Source organism: Carcharhinus amblyrhynchos, unplaced genomic scaffold (genome assembly GCF_965287045.1).
Source record: "Carcharhinus amblyrhynchos unplaced genomic scaffold, sCarAmb.v2.hapA scaffold_40, whole genome shotgun sequence".
NCBI classification, from domain to species: domain Eukaryota; kingdom Metazoa; phylum Chordata; class Chondrichthyes; order Carcharhiniformes; family Carcharhinidae; genus Carcharhinus; species Carcharhinus amblyrhynchos.
In genome coordinates this window covers 5,923,630-5,948,222 of record NW_027649781.1, presented here as the reverse complement: position 1 = coordinate 5,948,222, position 24,593 = coordinate 5,923,630, and the positions used below count along the sequence as shown (strand labels likewise).

The 24,593-nt window shown below is 45.0% G+C and overlaps 1 protein-coding gene across 1 annotated transcript; it reads left to right on the top strand.

The window, feature by feature from the left end:
• The first annotated feature begins 7,130 nt into the window (after nucleotides 1–7,130).
• On the top strand, nucleotides 7,131–23,929 carry LOC145335744 (zinc-binding protein A33-like). The gene is made up of 6 exons (XM_080181464.1): nucleotides 7,131–7,547; nucleotides 7,636–7,731; nucleotides 7,825–8,058; nucleotides 8,593–8,615; nucleotides 9,727–9,842; nucleotides 23,379–23,929. Exons 1-6 carry the CDS (start codon nucleotides 7,137–7,139, stop codon nucleotides 23,927–23,929), a joined length of 1,431 nt encoding a protein of 476 aa, XP_080037590.1. The 5' UTR covers nucleotides 7,131–7,136.
• Nucleotides 23,930–24,593: the final 664 nt, after the last annotated feature.

Genomic DNA, 24,593 nt, shown 5'->3' with positions numbered 1-24,593 from the left:
TTATGATTTTTATATGATCTGACATTTAGATCGGATCAAATCCACATTTTCAAAGTTGACTTGAACTGAAGATTGTCATGTGAGATGAGAATGAATACACTCGGCCTCTTTTCCCCAAAGTGTCAATGAGAAGGAGGTTGACACAGGGTAGGTGCTGGAAGGATGGTTCCCCTGGCTTGGATCTCCAGAACCAGGGACTTTAGCAGCTTGATGTTGATATTCCTGGAGTAAGAACCCAGACTGTAACAAGTGGAGAGTTTCCCCCCGATTGCCATTGAGTTGTGTTTTGCTGGGTCTCCTTGATGCCACATTGGGTGAAATGCTGCCTTGATGTTCAGGACAGTCATTCTCACTCCACCTCTGGAATTCAGCACTTTGCTCCGGTTGGGGGAGATGTTCAGTTCGACTTCCTCCAGGAGCACTCGGCTCCACACCTCACTGCAGCCTCGGTGCAAACTCTCAGGAGGCCATGGAATGGAGTGAAACTAGGCATCCCATGAGAAAGTGTTGGACTCACATGAAAGGAGGAGTTGAATGAGCGCCCATGATGCGGCTCCGGGTGGCTGAGGGGGGAAAGCGGACGCGCGGGAGGAAAAGCTCTGCCCAGAGCGCGAGGAGCAGCCACGCGCTGACCTCCAACCCAACGTCAGAGCGCGGGAAGAAGCGCGGCTCTGATTGGAGGATCAGGTAGCGAAAGCGGGGGCAGGGGGAGGGGCTGGACTCAGCACAGCATCACGTGGTGGGAAGCGCGAGTGGGGGAGGGGAGCCCGGGAAAGGCCCCGGAGCCCCGGGTTCAGAAAGAGACAATGTCCCAAATTCAGCTGATTCAGCTTTCCAGCCACATTCTGTGATCCTGAGTGTCACTGATTCACCAGCTCCATTCACACGTCACACACACTGATTGACACCCACACTGCAACGTTACATTGCGCTCTTCATCTGGTTATTCCTCTGTTCAGATCATTCCTGCTCAAAACACAGGAAAAATCATCAGATTATCCCCAATTTGACTTGTGAGGCATGGTGACGGTGGATTAACCTGGGTTCAATTAAATACAGTCCTGGTGCTGCCCACAAAATAATTATTAAAGTAATTGTCAAAAGTTGATTTAAGCCACAGAAACAAACCTATTTACCAGATATCGAAAAACGGCGTCAATCTTAATATTTAAAGAGTATCTTAAAGGAGGGGAGAGAGGTCGGGAGGTTTTAGTGGAACCGCGGCCTTAGGGCCGGGACAGCTGAAGACACAGCCACCAATGTTGGAGCAAAGGGAATCAGGATTTACAAGAGGCAGAATTGGAGCAGCTCAGAGACCTTAAGTCAGTTATCGGGCTGGAGGAGTTTACAAAGTTATGGAACAGCGAGGCCAAGGGAGGTGATTTGAACGCAAAGATTTGTTGCGGGAACACTTCAGGCGCACCCAAACCCGTGTCCCCATCACAAATACAGACAACATTCAGAAAACACTGAAACAGACACGGAGGTGATTCTTTAATTTCACTGTCTTTCAAGGTGAAAACTGTGTTATTGACCAACAGAAAATTATCCAAAAACAGAATCACAGGCAAGGCCGGAAGGAATAAGGGAATGGGGTAAGGATTGGGGAAGGACGCCAGAGTTAGAATAATCCCCATATCTCATAACATAACAGAACCGCCACCGGAATAGAGGAAAGTCAGGAAACCGACTGACTTGTTCCGTATTGTTCACAAGTATTAGACGAATGCCGGCAGTCTTCTTTCTCAGTAAGAAGTCTCACAACACCAGGTTAAAGTCCAACAGCTGAAGGAGCAGCGCTCCGAAAGCTCGTGATCCAAATAAACCTGTTGGAGTTTAACCCGGTGTTCTGAGATTTCTTACTGTGTCCACCCCAGCCCAACGCCGGCATCTCCACATCTTAATAACAGCTGCCCACTCACCAAGGCCCTTTGTAGGATCATAGAATAGAATCACAGAATCCCTGCAGTGCAGAAGGAGGCTATTCGGCCCATCGAGCATTCACCATCAACAATTCCACGCAGGTCCTAATCAAGTATTTACCCTGTTAATCACACACTAAGGGGCCATTTAGCATGGCCAATCAACCTAACCCGCACACGTCTGGACTGTGGGAGGAAACTGGAGCATTCCCAAACAGACACGAGGAGAACGTGCAAACTCCACACAGGCAGTTACCCGAGGCTGGAATTGAACCCGGATCCCTGGCGCTGTCAGGCAGCAATACTAACCACTGTGCCACCGCGCTTCTGTCTATTTACAGTGAGAATTCTTCTTCTGAAATTCCAATTCCTTTGTAATAGACCGAAAGTCAGGAGTTAACAGTGACCCGAGTCAACTATTTAAAATATAAAGAAATATTTTAGGTGGGACACACGAGGCTTGTGATTGATTTTTTTAGTGCAGTGTCTCTGAGACGCTCTGTTGAGTCCAAGGAAGTTTGCAGAGTGAGTTGACCCTCACATCATTTTGCCCGGCAGAGGGAATCCCACTGCGATATTGGCTGGACTACCAGACAACCCGCGAACACAGGCGGGAGTAACTCTGGCTCTCTTGGGCGGGTTTCCCCGGAGAATGAATTCTGGCGAGCTGTCTCTGCGGAGTTTTCTCCTGTTTTTAGCGACCACAGCGACAGTCGCTCCTCCCCGTTGGCTCCCGCTGGTAAACTCAGTAATCCGCTACTGAGGGACTCAACGACTAGGGAAAAGTACGAGACGGCCGCGATCTGCGTGGATCAGAGACTGAGTCTCAAGATGGTATCAAGGAATGGGAATCCTGTTGTTGATGGTTCAGAGCGGCTGGGATCCGTCCCGGATAAACAACCTTCCCCGCAGTGGCGTCTGTAGCAGCGCAATGTGCAAAATGTCAATGCCACCGCCACACATGTTCCAGCTCTCCGGAGCTAGTAACAAGATCTTCCGTAACTCCAACCCAAGAGGTGATCTTGAGACCCCCGCCATTGCTACCAGCCCTGTTGGCAGCTGAGTTCGGGTCCCAGAGCAGGAGAGGCAGCCAACCCAGTGGCGGACGACACTGTTATCGAAGAGTGGACGGCCCATCCACCGGAAAATGCGAACTTTGTAACAACACAAATCTCCTTTTCGAAGAAATATCGCGTTTCCAAGAAGGGAAGGGGAACTCCGGCCAATGGAGCGGCAATTGACACAAATGGAGAAACATCCGAGACGACCACCTTCATGGAAGGGGTCACTGTCGAGCCGAATTATGACACAGTATCAGTCAGAGAGGTGATCACCCATTACCCCCATTGATCGGGTTGTTCTGCGGCTCCTGTAACACCCTCCTCCGCACAATCGGCTTCTCCGACATCCACATGACCAAAGTGCCCCAGGTTATAAACATCAGAACCAGGTGTTGGCTCTGCGGTAAAACAGGAGACTATCAATCCATTGCCTGGCACTGCCCTCAGTGTAGCGGAGAAAGGTAACCTGTAACAGTCGGGGAATACCAATGCAGCGAGTGCGAGCTCAGTTTCACCACCAGGTCTGGGCTGAGCCAGAACGACAGGCAGATACATGTCGCATTGCGCACCCAGAAGCGCCTGGAAGCTCTTCAGGTCAATTCTCAGCCGGGGATCTGTGTCTGTAAGTGAACCCCGGAGCAAGTTACACTCCTGAGGGAACTCGAGCCGAGATTTGCAGGGTGCCGGTACACAAATAAGGAAATCGCAAGCATCCTTCAAACTGAAACACCCAAATAAACCTCAGACAGATAAATAAATACAGCATTCCAAATGAAATCATCTCGTCTCATTAACAACTTACTTTTTTGAAGTAAGCTCTATCCCACAAGTTCATCCCTAACAAGGGGGAGATATCAAACGCTTTCAAATCATATCAGTGATGCGAGGCAGCAAACAAAACCATCGCCCACATTTCGGTTGTTGCCCGTTTGTAAAGAAGGCAAGAATGAAACAACACAGCAAGGGATTCCAACAACTACACCGAGATGTCAGCAAGTCCATCTTACAAGGAGCCAAGACAAGTGGCCAAGGACGGCTCCTTATGGAAACCTGACACAATACTCACGGTAGATCAGAGAGTTACAGTGGTGGGTGTCACAGTGCGGTACGAAGACGAATACAAGGCACTGAGTTGTGCGGGACTTAAAACGGCACAAATACAGCCATCTGGGATCGGAGGTGAAGGAATTGCCGGGAGGTTCTGAGCCTGAGTACATGGACTTTGTGCTGAGCGCCAGAGGGAAATGGCTGGAAATGAACAACACCTTACTCACATTCCTATTTTACTGAGTAAACAATTTCTCAGCAAGGACAGTGTCAGGGAAAAGGACGGAGAGTAACAACGGGGAAAGCTCTATGAAATGGTTGAAGACAGGAGAGGTTAAATGTCGAAAAGTGTAACGGTGCAAAGTATAAGAGAATGGGGAATGGGACTGGTGAAGAAGCATAAGGTGGTTCCAGAGCAGTGTTAATGGTTACAGCAGAATGGTAACGGTGGTTAGAATCTGAAGTTCCTGAATTCAATGCTGAGGCTGAAAGGCTGGAAAGGACAGAATGGGAATATTCCTAATTCCTGTCAGGAACAACGAACACTGCATTACCAGAGCTGTGTATAAGCGGCTGTTGGAAAGAGAGACTTGTCGATGTCCTTTTAGAAATAGTTAATCAGTTAACAGTGATCTCAGTGAATGAGGAATAATAATTGTATCAGAACGAACCTTAGATGGAACATATCGAGATCATAGTCGATTTTATTGTGTTGAGTGACTCTATGATCCTCTGGGGTGTCTGAATGAAATCCTTAGAGAATTCAGTGTCCAACATTTCATCCGGCAGAATGAATCCCATTGCAACATTCATCAGATGAACAGACAAACCGGGAGTGCAGCAGATTGGAGTTGACTTACGCAAGGCAGGGTCTTGATACCAGGCCTACAGCGATTCTGTTCAGTTCCTGAGTTCTCCAAACACTTGTGCTCCACGATTACTGTTGTTAACTCCCGGTGTCAGCGCAACGATTTATACTTAAATAGTTTTCATTGCGGGTTTCTAAGCCAACTAAATATAGCAGCATGTATTGAGTTTTTGCAGAATTTTAATGCGTAAATCCTTCTCGCTGTATGGTAAATATTAATGTGACATTCTCCTGATAATCTTTCCCACAAATAGTCAGGGGACATCTCATCAAACAATGGGATTTACTGAATGGGATTTGTTAATCTGGATTTGATCAGATCCAAGATAAATAACAATGCCAGTCTGATACAACACAGAAAGAGATTATTCGGTCCATTGAATCTGTGAACCTTCAGAGGCAGTCCCCATTTCTTGGGCCGTTTTAATGGGGAATTCTTCCCTGCAGCACTGTGATTCCGTCAGCAGGTGGCAGCGGTGCGCTTTGTAACAATGAAAGACTTGCGTTCACACAGTCTCAACCCATCCCAGAAACTGACTGCACCCGCAATGAATTATTAACAAGAACAGGTCCAGCCGTCAAGTAGAGAGATTGTCACAAATGACAGAAACTTCCCAGATTTTTCTTGGGTGGAAATGATTGTCAGTAAGTTCCACTGGGCTCCGCACCTTGTCACCCTGGAAGTTTACAATGCTCCCAATATCTATCCCCAGAGAGAATTCACATTTTCCGACACTTTAATTTAAAATTGCTGCATGATTTCACTCCTGAATGTCTCCGGTCACATTTTAACGATGAAAACAGAACTCCCCCCAATGCTGATAATGGGTGAGAGAGTTTCCCAAAATCGAGAATTCCATCCAGCGGGAGGATTGTCGCTAACAGCACAAACGTCCCAGATTTTCCACGTGTTCAAATGACTGTCAGTAAATTCCGCTGAGCTGTGTAAGGGGTGTCCAGGTCCCCCAGGAAAGATTGTCTTTCCTGTTCTCTACACAGGAGCTGTTTAACACCCAGGCAGTAACAATAAAACCCAATGTTCAACACTGTCAGATATATGAAACATTTTACATCAGAATCACAGACAATATCTCTGCAATAAAACAAGACATTGATTTCCAATCCACATTGATCTCTCTACCTCTACCTGCCATTTTCCCAACTTTACAAAAATGCCTCTTAATGAATCTAATCCATCGGAAAACTTCACAGCCTATGTTTTTTCTTGCTGGAATAGTGCGAGTGTTGGGGGAAACTCTTCAAATTCAATCCCAACAGGATGTCGTTTTACCCTCTCCCATTTCCTATGTCCCACAGTCCTTCCCCCACACCCTGTGATGTGCTTCCTCTTTATCAGGGACTGGGAGAGTAGAACTGTCAATGTATCAACTCTGTCTCCTTCACCTACTCCATGTGACAGCGAGTTTCACATTCTCCCCACTCTCTGTGTGAAGAAACTCCGCCCAATATTGGAGGAGAGATTCCACTTCAAATGTTCCCTCATCAGTTAAAAGCAAATTACTGCGGATGCTGGAACCTGACGAAGAGACATCCAGACTCGAAACGTTAGCTCTGTTCTCTCTCCACAGATGCTGTCAGGCCTGCTGAGATTTTCCAGCATTTTCTGTTTTCGCTCGGTCATCAGTTGATGTTTCTCAGGGTCGGGGTCCCCGGGAGGGATTCATAAACATTTATAAAACTGTAAGTTTCTCTTTCTAGAAAATAAACCAAACTTCACAGATGGAACCCTTTAAATATCTTCCCGATACCTGCTGTGTAAAATGTCTCCTTGAAATTTATAGTACTTGATGTTTTAATGTGAGCGGCCGCAGTCATGAACACAATTCAATTTCTGGATCTGGATCTCACACCGAGTTTCAATAGAGTGGTTTTAATCGGCTCTGGGTTCAGACTGAAGAGAAATGTAATGGAATCTCGATCCCTCCCATCTCCACCTCTTCTCCCCATTCTATCTCTCCATCTCTCTCTCTCTTTCCACTGTCAACATCCCCGGGAGCCCAACCTGCCCCCGACTGAGTCCAATGATTTCCCTCCTTTATCCTTGAGACCGCGCCAGTTGTTATCTCCAGTGTGAAAGTGGCGGGGACAGGGCCCACTCTGTAATAATAATTCCCTGAGTGCTGCAGTGATCTTCATCAGTAAATACCTGAACTGAGGATGTGCGGCAGTAACACCGAAAGTAAAAGCGGTTTGAATCAGGAAGTGCTGAGTGTGAGCATGGCTTCCAGACAACAAGCAGAGAGCTGGACCGAGGAGACAATTTGTCTCATTTGTCTCGATTTCTTCACTGATCCGGTAATACTGGATTGTGACCACAACTTCTGCCGCTCCTGTATCACCCAGTGTTGGGAAAAGAAGGAGATAAACTCCTGCCCGGAATGTAGACAGGAGTTTCCGGAAAGAAACCTCAGGGTAAATCGGGCCTTAGCGAATCTGGCCGAGAAAGCTCGACAATTAAAGCTGAATCCGAAAGAGAAGAAAAGTAAACTTCACTGTGAGAAACATCAGGAAGAACTGAAGCTGTTTTGTGAAACTGACAAGAAATTGATCTGTCTGATTTGTAGAGATTCGCGCGAACACAGAGAGCACCGCTTCCTGCCCACCGATGAAGCTGTTGAAATCTACAAGGTAAAAGGGGAATATTATTTACCTGATAGTTTTATCACATTTTCAACATCCAGCACTTTCATTCTGTGATTTTCTCTCCCAATCCCAGGATCAGCTCAAATCTTCTTCAGTTTCTCTCACAGAGAAGAAATTGGCGGTTCTAAAAACGGAAAAGAAACAGAAACGGAAGATTTCTGAAGTGAGGGTAAGGTGTCCCTGTGCTGATTTTCTGGGATCTCGGTTAGTTTTGTTCCCTTTATCGTGGAACATTAATTATGTTTCACATTTCATTGGGTAGGAACAGTCGAGCAGTCTGCAGACCCACATCACATCCGAATTCACTAAAATGCACCAGTTTCTCACTGAGAAAGAGCAGCGATTACTCAGAGATCTCAGGGAAGAAGAGGAGAGGATTCTAGAACCGATGGAGAGAAACCTTCGAGAGATTCAGGAGAATTTAAATTCTATTGAGGAGAAACTCTCAAAGTTGCGGAAACAGATGGAGCAAAAAGACCAGCTGATATTTCTGAAGGTGAGGGAATATATTGTGTCTCAGTTCAGGGAAACTTCACACAGTCACTAAATAACTGATGGTAATGGTGAAATTTGCATAAAATTTACTGAAAAACAGTAACCGAATTCAACAAATTTCTGTCTATTCCGTGGAAGTTCTGCTGTAACTCTGAACTAATGGCTCCCACACTGAAGAAGATTCCCGGGAATACCTGTAATAAGTTTCCTAGATTTTCACTGTTGGTTTGTGATTATTTTCGTGTTTCCCGAGTTTCAATTACTCCTGGAACTCCCATTGTAACTCGGTTCCAGTTCCATGTTGTGAGTGTGTGGGTGTGTCTGGTACGGTGTGTGAGAGTCACTGTGTCTGTGAGCGGGACTGATGTTCAATTCCAGTTTATTTGACTTTCCACAATCTTCCTTCCAAAATGCATCACTTTACATTTCCGTGTGAAATCTTATCTGCTCTGAGTCTGCTCATTTCACCAGCCAGTCTAACTGCTCCTGAAATCTGTTACTGTCATCCTCACTGTTCCTGATTCATTTCTTTCAGGAGGAAGCTTGTCGGGAGAGAAGGTAGGACATGTTCTTCACTGAAACTCTGCAGTTTGGTAAAATAAACTCAGTGATGTGTTATTTTGTATTTATTTATTGGTTGTTGTCACAACTTTAAACGTTCGGTCATTAGTTACCAAGACATCACACACTGCATGAAATTATAAGCTCCGCGTATACACACTGACGAGAACTTTATGATAACTCAACTCATTACAGTGATTTTACATAACTGTTCTACGATATTGTAATAAATAACAGGGAAGTGTAAATAATACAACCAGGCCGGAAGAGATTACTTGCCTGATGTTGGCTGTTAGTGTCTGTGACCTTCCCACTGACTCTCAGGGAACCGCGCAGTCCATGTTTCTAAGGAGTGGGACACCCATGTCTCTCCATGGAGCCTGACCAACCCGAGAAAGTCTCAGGTTAAAGGGAGAATAGATTCTAAGATTGTACTAAATAAAAATTGGCTCTGCGTCCTTAACAACACAACACTTGTATTCATATAGAACTTTTATTGGAAATTAATATTGTAAGGAGTTTCACAGGAGCATGACAAAGTAAATTGACACAGAGCCAAATAAGGAAAGATTAATTTGGATGATAGAGGTAGATTTGAGAGAGCGTCTTCAAGGAAGAAAAAAGTAAAAAAGATAGAGAGGATCAGGGAGAGAATTCCAGAGTTCAGGACCTCGACAGCTGAAGGTTCAGCTCCCAATGTAGGAGTGACTGAAATCAGAGATGTTCAAGGTGTCAGGAGTAGAGAAGAGCAGGATTCTGTGGGGCCAGGGATTGCAGAATTGGATATTGAGCTTTGGGATGTTTTCAGTCTTTGTCTTTGTTCTACAAACTTTGTTTATCATACTGCAAGTGGACAGGCTAAATATTTATCATTTCCTGCAGTCTGTGATGTCTGTTACCAGGTTTTGAACCTTTTTCAAGACATGGCCGTTTCCATTCTCTGCCCTTGAATTTAAAAGTTATTTATTTCTCATTTAGAGAAACAAGATTAACATTTCACTTTGTGCATTTTCTCTGTCATCAAAAATGCTGTAAACTTGACCATTTAAATAAGTTCTAAATTCTTCTAACAAATACAAATTCATAGCATCATTTTTACCATTTACAGGATTAGTAAGGAGTATATCAAACTATCAGTATCTGCTGCCGCCCTGCCTATCAGAAAGTACAAAGACCTTTTACAGTATAGAGCATGGAGAGAAATGATAAACTTCATTAACCCCGGTAAGTCTCATATTAATTGTCCTGCTTATCAATCCAGTTGTAAATATATTGAATGGGCTCCAAAGATCCAGCTTAAATACTCACATTTCCAGTTGTTAATACCTGCAGTCTCCCCATTCTCATACTTCTCTTTCTGAGGTTCCTCTGGGTTAGCATCTGAAGCCATCAGCACTGTGTGTCAAAGCAGTAAAGGGATCTGTATAACCAGAGGAATAGAGCACCAATCTCAGGATGTGAAATGGAATTGCTCCAGGATACTGGACTGGTCTCGTCTGTCATTGTGGGAAACATTTTTTTCTCATCATTTATCAGGAAGACACACAGACATTAGAGAGTAGGTGTTAAACGGCAGATAATCTGTTTGGTGGAATTCGACACCTTTATCAAGAGGATGGATGCAGAAAGTGTGAGTCTGCAGTGGATAAGGGAGGGAATGTGGTGATCTTATTGAAATGTTCAAGATCTGGAACAAAAGGGTGGTTATAAACGTCCACAGGTTTCACACAGTCACAGAGTCGAGATCAAAGCTTTACATCTAGAATAGGGAGGATGACAGGGCAGTTTGGATTGAGTGAGGTTGAGTTTTTGAGTGACTCCATTGAGGTAGTAAACCAGTGAACCCATCACTCACTCGATGAATTTGATCAGAGGCCCAATCCATTCTGAGGGCTGATCTTCAGAACAAAATCTCAGTCCAGTTTCCCGCGGGTTTGCAGTGTGGGAAAATGTTCTGTCGTTCCTGAGGAGGGAACAGGGGACAAGAAATCCTCATGAATACACAGCAGGAGTGAGAGAGAAAGAACATAAGAACATAAGAAATAGGAGCAGGAGTAGGCCATCTAGCCCCTCGAGCCTGCCCCGCCATTCAATAAGATCATGGCTGATCTGTCGTGTCTCAGTTCCACATTCCCGCCCTCTCCCCATAACCCTTAATCCCCTTGCCTATCAAAAACCTATCAACCCGCGTCTTAAAAATATTTAGCGAGGCAGCCTCCACCACTTCAACGGGCAGAGAATTCCAGAGATTCACCACCTTTTGAGTGAAGAAGTTCCTCCTCAACTCTGTTCTAAATCGCGCCCCCCCCCCCCCCTTTATCTTGAGGCTTTGCCCTCTAGTCCTACTGTCCTTTCTGAGCGGGAAGAGCCTCTCCACCTCAATCCTACCCATCCCCTTCATCATCTTATATGTCTCAATGAGATCTCCCCTCATTCTTCTAAACTCTAACGAGTACAAGCCTAGTTTATTCAGCCTCTCCTCATAGTTCAACCCCCTCAACTCCGGTATCAGCCGAGTAAACCTCCTCTGCACTCCCTCCAAGGCCAAAATATCCTTGCGTAAGTGCAGTGACCAAAACTGCACACAGTATTCCAACTGCGGCCTCACCAATGTCCTGTACAGTTGCAGCAAGACCTCCCTATTTTTATATTCAATCCCCCTCGCTATGAAGGCCAGCATCCCATTAGCCTTCCTGACCACCTGCTGCACCTGCAGGCTGGGTTTTTGCGACTCATGCACAAGGACCCCAAGGTCCCTCTGCAACGTCGCCTGCTGCAGTTTTTCACCATGTAAGTAATAGTCCTTCCTACCATTATTCCTACCAAAGTGGACAACTTCACACTTGCCAACATGAAATTCCATTTGCCAGTTCCTGGCCCATTCGCCCAGCCTATCTAGATCCTTCTGCAGACTCTCCACACCCTCCGCACAATTTGCCGTTCCACCAATCTTGGTGTCATCAGCAAATTTCGGCACCATACACTCGGTTCCCTCCTCCAGATCATCTATATAAATGGTAAATAGCTGAGGCCCCAGCACTGACCCCTGGGGCACTCCACTAGTCACCAACCGCCAATCCGAACAGCACCCATTGACCCCCACTCTCTGCCTCTTATTTGACAGCCAATCCCCTATCCACGCTAACACCCTACCCCCAACTCCATGCCCCCTGACCTTCTGTAATAACCTCTTGTGAGGCACCTTGTCAAACGCCTTCTGAAAATCAAGAAACACCACATCCACCGGCTCCTCTCTATCCACCACCCTAGACACATCCTCATAGAACTCCAATAAATTCATCAGACACGACTTCCCCTTAATGAAACTGTGCTGCGTCTGCTCTATCAAACAATTCTCCTCAAGATGCCTCGCTATTTTCTCCTTGGTCACGAATTCTAACATTTTACCTACAACAGACGTTAAACTAACCGGCCTATAATTCCCTGCCTCTTGTCTGCCACCCTTCTTAAACAACGGCGTAACATTAGCCGTTTTCCAATCTTCCGGCACTTCCCCGGAATCCAGTGACGTTTGGAAAATAATCACCTAGGCATCCACTATCACCTCCGCCATTTCTTTCAGAACCTTTGGATGCATTCCATCCGGTCCTGGGGACTTGTCCACAATCAGTCCCTCCAGTCTGTCGAGCACTGCCTCTCTAGTAACAATAATGTCATTCAGGCCCTCCACTCCTACCATCTTTCCATCGCTAACACCCGGCAAATTATTCACGTCCTCCTCCGTGAAGACCGAAACAAAAAAGTTATTCAAGGCCTCAGCCATTTCCCCATCCCCTACCACTAAGTCCCCCCTCTCATCCTCTAAGGGTCCAACGTTGACCCTACTTAGCCTCTTCCTTTTTATATATTCATAAAAACTCTTGCTATCCTTTTTTATATTAAGCGCTAGCCCAGCTTCAGAGTTTATCCTACCCTTCTTTCTCAACTTCTTTGTCATTCTTTGATGACATTTAAACCTCTCCCAATCCTCTTCTCGCCCACTACTCTTAGCTACTCTAAACGCATCCGCTTTTAATTTAACACTTGCCTTTACCTCCAGCAAGCAGGAGTAAGAAAAATAACTCACCTCCTGGTCACAGAGAAATCATCAAAAGCTCCCTTCATTCCTGCAGTGTGAGCCTAAACACTTTAGAACCAGTGGAATTATTTTGAGGAACAGTCAAATGTTTGAATGTAGAAAATGAGAAAACCAATGTCCAAGCAAGATCACAGGAACAGCATTGCAATGATGATGAAGTCTTTTGTTTTGATGTTGTCGTTTCCGATATAAATATTAGAAAGGAAACAGAGCAAATAACTCCTTATATCGTTTCTATTAGGGTTTCCAGTGGTCCCTTTAAGACCAGGGATTAATTGTATAGATTGTTCCTCTGGGTGGGACATCACCATCCAATGGAAGATCAAGATTGTATTGAGTCTCCAGTTATATCAAATGTCTCCAGTTTGTACAGACAATGTGACTTCTCCTTATGTTTAGTGTGGGAACACTGGATACCTATTTTGCTGCTGCTACATTATTGTGGGGGTTTGATCTCTGCCATTCTTTACATTCTCATCAGTCATCTGTCCTGCCATTCATCTTTGCTCAGTTATATGTTTTTCCATGAATTTGAGCCTTTCCTGAACTTCTTCAGTGAGCCACAGATGGTGGGTCCTCCCATTGGGGATTTTCTTTACAGTGGGAATATATTTATTCTGAATATTCTGAAATATCATCTTAAATATCTGCCATTGCTTCTGTGTCGATATATCCCCAAGCCTGGGGACCCAGTTCACTACAACTAGCTTAGCTTTCATGATGAGATAGTTGCCCCTATTTCAGTTTAAAATACCGAACTTAGACCCTCTCTTTTCCCTTTCAAACTGGATTTCAAATTCAATCATATTGTAGTTGCGGCGACCAAGTGCTGCCTTCACTCAGAATTCACTAATTATTCCTCTCACATTACATAAAGACAAGTCTAATATAACCTACTCTCTGGTTAATTCCAGAACATTCCGCTATGAGAAACTTCCTCAAAAGAATCCTGTGAACTCCCCATCCAGGCAACTACAGCCTGATTTTTCTGGTTTATATTTAGATGACAATCACCCATGATTATTACTGTCTCTTTATCTGTGACCCACATTGTGGCTACTGTTGCAAGGATTGTCAACGACTCCCACTATTGACTTCTTTCCCCGACTATTCCTCATCTCCAAACCGATTTTATATCCGGATCTCCTGAACCAGGATCATCTCCAGCTACTGCACAGTGAGGTCCTTGATAAACAGTGCTCCCACTCCACTTTTACCTAGCTTTCTATTCTTCTTGAATGTTAGTAAATGTTATCCTTTCCTCGTGCAGCAATGTCTCTGTAATCAGATCATATTCATTTACTTCAATATGTGTGATCAATTTGTTAACTTTATGATGAATGTTGTGTGCATTCAGATACAGAGCCTTTAGTTTCATCTTTTTATTATCTTTGTACTAATTAGTCTTGACTCTTGGTGTATTCGTAGGTTTTATCTGTTTGTCCATTCCCGTTATTCTCTGATCCCCATTTCCCATATTATTTTGATGGTTTCTTGCCTTGAATCTCCCCCTGGATTTGCCACATATATTCAAGGTAGCTTACCCTCTGAGTTCAGTTTGAAGCCCTTTTTACTTCCCGTGTTATGCAATTTCCTGGAACACTCATTCTAGCAGTTCAGGTGTAGACTGTCCCAACAATGAGGCAGCATGGGGTGGCGGGGGGAGAGTGGGGGAGGTGGCAAGATAGCACAGTGGTTAGCAGGGACTTGGGTTCGATTCCCAGCTTGGGTCACTGTCTGTGTGTAGTTTGCACATTCTCCCTGTGCTAGCTTGGGTTTCCTCTGGGTGCTCCAGTTTCCTCCCACATTCTGAAAGACATGCTGGTTAGATGCATTGACCTGAACAGGGGCCAGACTGTGGCGGCTAGGGGAATTTCACAGTAACTTCATTGCAGTGTTAATGTAAGCCTTACTTGTGACTAATAAATAAACTTTAACTTGACTACCGTCCGGTGGTTCTAACATCCACCATTATGAAATGCTTTGAAAGGTTTGTCATGGCACGAATCAATTCCAGCCTCCCAGATTGACTGGATCCACGACAGTTGGCCTATCACCGCAAAAGGTCCACAGAAGACGCCATTTCCCCGACCCGACACTCAAACCTGGATCACCTAGTTAACAAGGACACCTGTGTCAGACTCCTATTTATTGACTACAGCTCAGCCTTCAACACCATTATTCCGACAAAACTCATCTTGAAATTCCCTGGCCTATGGCTTGGCTCCTCCCTTTGCAACTGGATCCTAGAATTTTTTTCTACAGACCGCAATCAGTAAGGATAGGTAACAACATCTCCTCTGTGATCATCCTCAACTCCAGTGCTCCACAAGGCTATTTCCTCTGTCCCTGACGATACTCCTCAAACACCGATGACCATGTGGCCAAATTCCTCTCCAGCCCAATATTCAAATTTGCTGATGATACAACTGTACTGGGTCAAATCTCAAACAATGATGAGATGGGCTACAGGAATGAGATAGAGAATCTGGCAAAATGGTGTGACGACAATCTCCCTCAATGTCGTAAAATGAACGAGAGTCATCAACTTCAGGAAACGTATTGGAGGACATGCTCCTGTCTACAAGAACAGGGAGGAAGTGGAAATGGTCGAGAGCTTCAGATTTCAAGGTGTTCAGATCACTAATAGCCTGTCCTGGTCCCTCCATGCCAATACGATAGTTAAGAAAGATTATCAGTGCCTGTACTTTCTCAGGAGGCTTCGGAAATTTAGCATGACCACCACGACTCTCACCAACTTTTACAGATGCACCATAGAAAGCATTGATATGGCTCCTGCTTTGACCAAGACCGCAACAAACTACAAAGTGTAGCCTAATCCATCATGCAAACCAGCCCCCCATCCATTGACTCCATCTACACTTCCCGCTGCCTCAGGGAAAGCAGCCAGCATAATCAAGTACCCCGTGGACCCTGGACATATTCTCTTCCAACTTCTTGTATCTGTCGGGAAAAAGATACAAAAGTCTGAGAATACGTACAAACCAACTCAAGAACAGCTTCTTCCTTGCTGCCATCAGACTTTTGATTGGTGTTATCACATATTAAGCTGAGCTTTCTCTTCACCCCATCTGTAACTGTAACACTATATTCGGCATCCTATACTTTCCCTCTCTCATATGTACTCTATGAATAGTACTATTCATCTGTATAGCCTGCAAGAAACAATATTTTTCACAGTATAAATGTGACAATAATAAATCAAATCAAAACAACCCCACTATCTCCAATACTGGTGCCAATGCCCATGATCCAGACACCAGCCTTTGAACATTCATCTTTGCCATCTCATTTTCCCTCTGCCAGTTTACATGTAGCTCAGGTAATGATCCAGAGATTATTACCTTTGAGGTTCTGCTCCTTAATTTGTACCGAGCCTCTCACGGTGACTATGCCCTTTACAGACATCCCAAATACCCCTGCTTGTGTGACCACTTCCCTCCAACCTCCGTGTCCCAGCCCACAATATCACCCTGATTGACCATTAGTGGAGTGGACCAGGACAATCTTCTTTGCTTGTCCTGGCTATGTCTTTGGTACCTAAATAGTCCATGCCAACTGGATCCTCCCACTTACAGTGAAAATTCCTCTCCAGCTCAGAACTCTGGTACGATCAAGCAACTGAGTTGTCTGGGCTCTCGCTTTTGCTGCAGAGACCAGTATCTGTGTCCCACGCTATATTGTCCGCTACTGCAACCACATTCCTGTTTGTTATCCCCCACTTGATAGGCTTCCTGTATCTTAGTGCCATGGTTAGACTGCTCACTCACTTTTCAGCCTTTGTTTTCATCCACACAGATTATAAGCACCTCAAATCTTTTCAACAACTGCGAAGTCTGAGGTTCCTCCATTACTGTCTGCTCATCCCTTTCCTTGTCTCGCTCTCGATCACATCTTCCTGTCACTCACTGCTGACCAAAACAGATGACCCTATTCTAAGAGGTGTGACCATATTCCAGATCAAATTGTCCAGGGATTTCTCCCATTCCCTTTCATTGTGCAGTGTCTGCAGTTCAGCCTCTAACTCACAAATTCTGATCTGGAAGTCCTCCAGCTGCTTACACTTTCTGTAGATGTGTTAGTCATGGATTACCTGGACATCCAAAATCACACATTCCTCAACTGCAACATAACACCTATCTTGCATTGTTCCTCATGTTATCTACTTAAATTTAATTAAATTACTCACTTAATTAACATACAATAATTCCAATGATAACCACATTTCTTTCCCCCGTGCATTTCATTCCCGCATGAACCTGATTCGCCCCTCATTCAATCTCCATCCCAGTCCAGCACAGTCACCTGTCTCATGCACCTATTACTGGCCATGCATTTTGAAAGGTGTGTCTTATTTATAGACCCTCTGCTGAGTTGCTTGCTAGTTTTACTTCCTGCTGCACTGATTAACACTCATGAATGAACTGATTTCAGGTGGTTGACAGATATCTGCCACTCCAGATCGTTCTCTAGTTAACATAGAAACTAGAAGCAGGAGAAGGCCATTTGGCCCTTCAAACATGCTCTGCTTTTTAATTTGATCATGGAAGATCATCAAATTCAATATCCTGATCCCCCCTTCTCCCCATATCTCTTGACCCATTAGCCCCAAGAACTTTATCTAATTTCTTTTCGAAATCACACAACATTTTGGCCTCAACTAAATTCAGTTATTGTGAATTCCACAGATTCACCATCCTCTGGGTGAAGAAATTTCTCCTCACCTCAGTTCTAAAAGGTTTACCCCTAATCCTCAAACTATGACCCATCGTTCCAGACTCCTCCACGATTTGGAACATTCTTTACGAATCTATCCTGTCTAACTCTGTTAGAATTTTAAAGTTTCTATGAGATCCCCTTTCACCCTTCTAAACTGCAGTGACTGTAATCCTAACTGACTTAGTCTAACCGATGAAGGTCAACATATCAAACAAAGAAAATTACAGCACAGGAACACGCCCATTGGCCCTCCAAGCCTGCATCGACCATGCTATCCAATTGAACTAAAACCCCCTACCCTTCCGGGAACCATATCCCTCCATTCCCACCCTATTCATGTATTTGTCAAGACTCCCCTTAAAAGCCACTATCGTATCTCCTTCCACCTCTCTCGGCAGAGAGTCCCAGACACCTATCACCCTCTGTGTAAAAAAACGTACCTCGTACATCTCCTATAAACCTTATCCCTCACAACGTAAACTTATGTTCACTCGTAATTGACTCTTCCACCTTGGGAGAAAGCTTCTGAATATTAACTCTGTCTATGCCGCTCATAATCTATCAATTCGCCCCTCAACCTCCATCGTTCCAGTGAGAACAAAACAAGCTTCTCCAACCTCTCGTCATATCTAATGCCCTCCATATCCCCAGGGCCTGATGGGATATAGCCCAGAATACTGAGAGAGGCAAGGGAGGAAATTTCTGGGGCCTTGAGAGAAATCTTTGCATCCTCACTAGCTACAGAGAAGGTCCCAGAAGATTGGAGAATTCCTGATGTTGTTCCTATGTTTAAGAAGGGTAGCAAGAATAATCCAGGTAATTCCAATCCGATGAGCCTTACTTCAGTAGTAGGGAAATTATTGGAGAGGATTCTTCGAGACAGGATATATTCCCACTTGGAAATAAGTGGACGTATTAGTGAGAGCCAACATGGTTTTGTGAAGGGAAGGTCGTGTCTCACAAACTTGATCGAGTTTTTTGAGGAAGTGACAAAGATGACTGATGAGAGTAGGGCAGTGGATGTTGTCTACATGGACTTCAGTAAGGCCTTTGACAGGGTCCCTCATGACTGATTGGTGCAGAAGCTAAAGTTGCATGGGATCAGAGGTGAACTAGCAAAGTGGATAAAGTCAAAGAAGACAGAGCGTAGGAATGAAAGGGTGAGTTTCTGAATGGAGGGCGGAGACAAGTGGTGATCCTTAGGGATCAGTACTGGGATCTTTGCTGTTTGTAATATATATAAATGATTTGGAGGAAAATAACTGGATTGATTAGTAAGATTGCGGATGACGAAAAGGTTGGTGGATTTGCGGATAGCGATGAGGACCATCGGGGAATACAACAGTTGGAGACTTGGGCGGAGAGATGGCAGATGGAAATTGATCTGGGCAAATTTTTTACTCAGAGAGTGGGTCCCTGGAATTGGGTTGCCGGGGAAGGTAGTGGAAGCGGATACAGTAGTGACTTTTAAGGGGCGTCTTGACAAGTACATGAATTGGAGGGAACAGAGGGATATGATCCCCAAAAGGGTAGAGGGTTTTAGTTAAGTTGGGCAGCATGGTCGGTGCAGGATTGGGGGGCCGAAGGGCCTGTTCCTATGCAGTTTGTTAAACTGATTCTTTTTCTGAAATCCCGACTGTGCCCAAATTCATCATTATTTTCTCAGTGTTCAGTTATTACATCATTTGTTACAGATCCTAGCATTTTCCTTCGGACTAATGTCAGGCTTACAAGTTTTTCATTCTCCATATTCTCTCTCCCTTCTTTCTTAAACATCGGAGTTACATTTGCACCTTCCAATCTGCAGGAACAATTCCAGGGTCTGTAGAATTTTGAAAGATAACCACCAATGCATCAACTTTCTTGACAGTCACTACTTTCAGCATCTGAGAAAGAGACCACCAAGTCTGGGGAAATTTATTTACTTCAAATCTCATTCATTTCTCTATTTCTACTATTCTTTTAAGCATAAAAGCATCTTGTTGTTCTTCATTCATACCAGTCACCTGATTCTCCATTATTTATGGAAGGTTTTTAATGAATGGTGATCATCGACATTTGGACAGATTATTGAGAAAGTCTGTGTGTTCTGCCTTGGTCATGTCATCTAACGTGAGGTTTGAGGTGTGTGTGAGACCAGTGCCTGGAGCTGTGAGGTAGCAGCTGACCAATGCACCACTGTGCATTGTGTTTCTTTCAAATTATGGAATCTTATGGCTTTATCCTCTTAGTGAGTAATTAGGATTTCCTTTTAATTCATGCTTACCTCGTTCATTATTTATGGATAAGATATATAGTATTAACTGTTTGCTTTGTTGACTCTTTAATAGAAAAAATTATTCCTCACTTCCCCACTTACTCTAATTCAGGGTCCTGGCGAGTCAGAGACAATGCCGACAGGCACAGGGTGTTAAGACACCAATCCATCACAGGGCACACACTCACACACAAAAATTAAAGGGGCAATTTAACATTGCCAATCCACTTAATCCACACATCATTGATGTGGGGAGGAAACAGGAGCACCTGGAGGAAACCCATGCAGACACAGGGAGAACGTGCAAACCTCAACACAGACAGTGACCCAAGGTTGGAATTGAACCCATGTCTCTGGAGCTGTGAGGCAGCATTGCCAACCATTATGCCCTGACGCTGTCTCAAAAATTATTCTATTTCTTTCAGATTATTGAATCTCATGGCTTTATACCCTTCTTCAGTAACTGGGATTTCAAATTTGCTCTGTGCACCAAAACAAACGTTGATTGTTCCTATTCTGAACATAACCGAATATGGACCCTCATCCAATATTGTAACAAATTTGGGGTCTGGTCTGATATCGCACTGAGAAACTCAGAACTTTAGTGTAGAGAGGGATCTGGATGTCCTGGTGTAAAAATCACAAAACCTTAGTCTGCATTTACAGGAAGTAATTAGGAATATCAATGGAATGTTAGTGTTTATTGTAAGGACAATCAAATATAAAAAATTGTGCCTGCAAGCATACAAGGCCTTAGTGCGGCTGCATTTGGAGGAATGTGCAATATTTTGATGTCCTTACGTAAGATCATGAGATCATAAAACAAAGGAAGACCATTGGGCTCATTGAGTCTGCTCTTCCATTCAATGAGATCAGGACTGTCCTGACGTGATAATCCTCCAACTCCATTTTCCCACCTTATTTCCATAACCCTGATTCCATTACTGATTGAAAATCTGTCTCTCTTAGCCCCAAAGATATATTCCAGTCTTTACACCTCTCTGCGGTAAAGAGTTCCAAGGATTCACTACTCTGAGAGAAGAAATTCCTCCTCATCTCTGTCTTAAATGGATAAGCCTTTGCTCTGAGAATATGCCCTTTGGCCTTGGACTCCCCCACAAGGCGAAACAAACTATCGGCATCCAAGCTGTCAAGCCCCCTGAGACTCCTGTATATATCAATAAGGTCACCTCTCATTCTTCTCAACTCCAATGAATACAGGCCCAACCTACTTAGCCTCGATTGATAAAAATATCCTGCCATATTTGGAATCAATCAAATTAACTTTCTCTGGACTACTTTTAATGGTGGCATGTCTTTTCTGAGTTGAGGGGATGAAAACAGTATTCCAGGTGTGGTCAAACTAGTCACTTGTACAGTTCTAGCAAGACCTCCCTATTTTCATACTCCATTCCCTTTTCAATTACGGTCAATATTCCATTTGTCTTCCCTAACACTTGCTGAGCTTGCATGCCAGCATTTTTGTGATTTATGCACAAGGATCCCAAATCCCTCTGTGCTGCAGCTTTCTGCAGTATTTCTCTATTTAAATCATATTCAGCTCCTTTATTCTTCCCACCAATCTGCATAACTTCACATTTTCCTGCATTATTTTTCATCTGCCAAGCTTTCACTCACACATCTAATTTTTTTTTATCCCTCTGTAGACCCTGTCATCCTCAGCACTTGCCTTCCCACCTATTTTTGTGTCATCTCAAATTTAGCAGTAGTACATTCACTTCCCTTATCCAAATTATTAATATACATAATATAATTAATGACCATTGAATTAGAGACGGATTCCTGGGATGAAGGCAGTTATATTATCATGAAAGCCAGAGCAGATTTGGCCTATATCCATTGGAGTTGAGGAGAATGAGAGGTGATCTTATTGAAACATAGAAGACACTGAGGGGACTCGACAGGATTGATGCTGAGTGGATGTTTCCCTTGCGATGGCGTCTTGTATACTGCACATTTTGAAAATTAGCAATCTCCCATTTAATACAGAAATGAGATTTTGTTTTCTATCAGAGGGTCATTTGTGTTGGAATTCTCTACCCCAGTGAGCAGTGGAGGCCGGATCACTGACAATATTCAATCAGATCAGTCATGATCTTGTTCAGAACAGGCTCGAGGGGCCGAATGGCCTACTCCTGTTCCGAATTCTTTTGTTTTTGGAATTGAGGTTTTGTGTGATATCTTACAGACTCGGATTGTGAACAATCTGTACAGTGACATTTACACAATGTTTCACAGAGATATCACCTCCCACCCGCTGTCTCCAGCTTTCTCTCCTCTACCTCTGTCCCCTCTCCCTCTCTCCTCAGCCTTGACCGTCACCTCCCCACTCTCCTTCTCACAGCCTGTCTTCCTTCTCTCAAATTCTCCTTCCCCAACCCTGCTATCTCTCTCTCCTTCCACTCCCTGTCACTTATGCACTCCTCTGCTCACATACTCCCCCTTTCTCCCCACTAACTTCTTTCCACCTACATTCTCTCCCTCCCCTTTCTCCCTCTCTCGCTCACCTCCCATTCTTCCTTTGTCTCTCCCTCTTTAATTCATCTCTTCTTCCTACTTTGTGTGGCATGGTGGCTCAGTGGTTCGCATTGCTGCCCCACAGAGCCAGGGAGCCGCTTTCGATTCCTGGTTTGGGTCACGTCTGTGCAGAATCTACGCGTTCTCCCTCACGTCTGCGTGGGTTTCCTTCCACAGTTCGAAAGACATGCTGGTTCGCAATGCTAAATTCTCCCTCAGTGTACCCGAAAAGGCACTGAAGTGTGGTGACTAGGGGATTTTCACACTAACTTCATTACAGTGTTAATGTAAGCCTACTTGTGACACTAATTAACTTGGAAATCAATCTGTCCCGCAATCTCTCTCCCATTTCCCACAACCATCCCATCTCCCTGCCAGCCACTCATTTGTCCCTCCTGCTCCCTGACCCTGCTCCTCACCCACTCTCTCTCAGCACCTTCCTATTCTCCCCCATTGACACATAATCTCTCTCCACCTCACCTCCTATCCCCTTCCCTCATCATTCTGCAAAACTTCTCCCCCTCACTCGCTTCAGACTCTCTCCCCTTTCCCTCTCTCTCACATTCTTCCATGCCCCTCCTGCTTTATTTCCCATCCTGTCTTTACACGGAAGGGTCTGTTTATTTCTTCCTCCCACACTATCTGCCTTCCAGATGCTCTCTCTATTCTGCCCTTTCTTTCTCACCCACCATCCCAATCCCTGTCATCTGCTCTGTCGTTCTCTCTCCTGCTTCCACACTCAAAACATCCCACTCTGAATCTCCCACATCCCACTCTCAATCTCCCTCTTTACACTCCGGCTGCCTCCAGTCCCTCTCATTCCTGCCTCTTTTCTCTCTTCCCAACTGCACCCCTCCACCTATCCTCTCATCCTCCCTCCCTATCTCTCTGTCACTCACTATCTTCTCTCCGCTCTTCGCTGTCTCTCCTTTCTGGTCTATTCCCCCTCCTCTCCCCTCCCTCTGGCTCCATGTTGCCATCCCATTCCTGCTCCCACTCTCTCCTCCCCCTCATTCTCCCTGACCCCTCACAAACCTCTCTCCTCTCTTCCTCACTCCTCACACTCTCTCCCCTCCCTACCCCCTCTCTCTAAATCACTGACTGTGTTATTTTAACTTTCCCCCAGCTCCAGCCTCTCTGACTCTGGATCCGAACACAGCGCATCCCCAGCTCATCCTGTCTGAGGACCGGACCAGTGTGAGACTCGGAGACAAACAGCAGCCGCTCCCTGACACCCCGGAGAGGTTTGATTTCTGGGAATTTGTCCTGGGATCAGAGGGATTCACATCAGGGAGACATTACTGGGAGGTGGAGGTGGGGGAGAAGACATGGTGGGATCTGGGAGTGGCCCGAGAGTCTGTGAAGAGGAAAGGGAGAATCTCCCCGAGCCCTGAGTCCGGATTCTGGATGGTGAGGCTGTTTTCCGGAAGTATTTATTTAGCCCTCACCTCCCCCTCACTGACCCTCCTCACCCCGAGTGTGAATCCCCGGAAGATCGGGGTTTTCCTGGACTATGAGGGTGGACAGGTGTCATTTTACAATGCGGACAACATGTCCCATCTCCACAGTTTCACCCACACTTTCACTGAGAGAATCTTTCCCATCTTCAGCCCGGGATTGAATAACAACGGGAAAAACTCGGCGCCTCTGACAATCTGCGGGATTAAAGGTCTCTAACAGATCCATCCCATAATTTCACACCGTCTTCCTGCCTCCTGCCAGCTGTAAACTGATGGAACCTGTTCATATTGTGGTTATTATATAGAATTATAATTTACATTGGGGGCTCCATGATTACATTTGTAAAATGATTCTTCAAACAAAACAATCTGTGAACCGCTGGAACAGAAACCGTTTTTCTCAAAGATTCCCCAGTTCATCATTAAATCCAAGTAGCAGAAACTCAACATGTTGTTTGTGTCTGTCACTGAGTGAGGGAGGCGGGATTCCGGGGAATGGAGAAGCCGATTGGCCGGAGTTCCTGTCACTCAGAGTGAGGGAGGCGGGATTCAGGGGAATAGAGAAGCCGATTCGTCAGGGTGGATGTCATTTACAAGGGGGGACCGGGGTGGGACTGTCGATTGGTCGCTATAACTGTCAATCAGAGAAGAAGCGGGTGCTCGTGACACCGGGAAGACTCCGGTCACAGAGACTGAGGAGGCGGGGTTCATGAAGCTTAGAAGGCGATTGGTTCGCGCCCCTGTCGCTCTGCGCCTGAACACCGATTTTTGAAGAATCTGAAATGCGATTGGTTCAACCGCCTGTCAGTCATCGTGAGGGAGGCAGGTTTTTCGAGTGGTCAGTAAGTCAATTGGTTGTTGTGCATTCATTCAGATTAAGA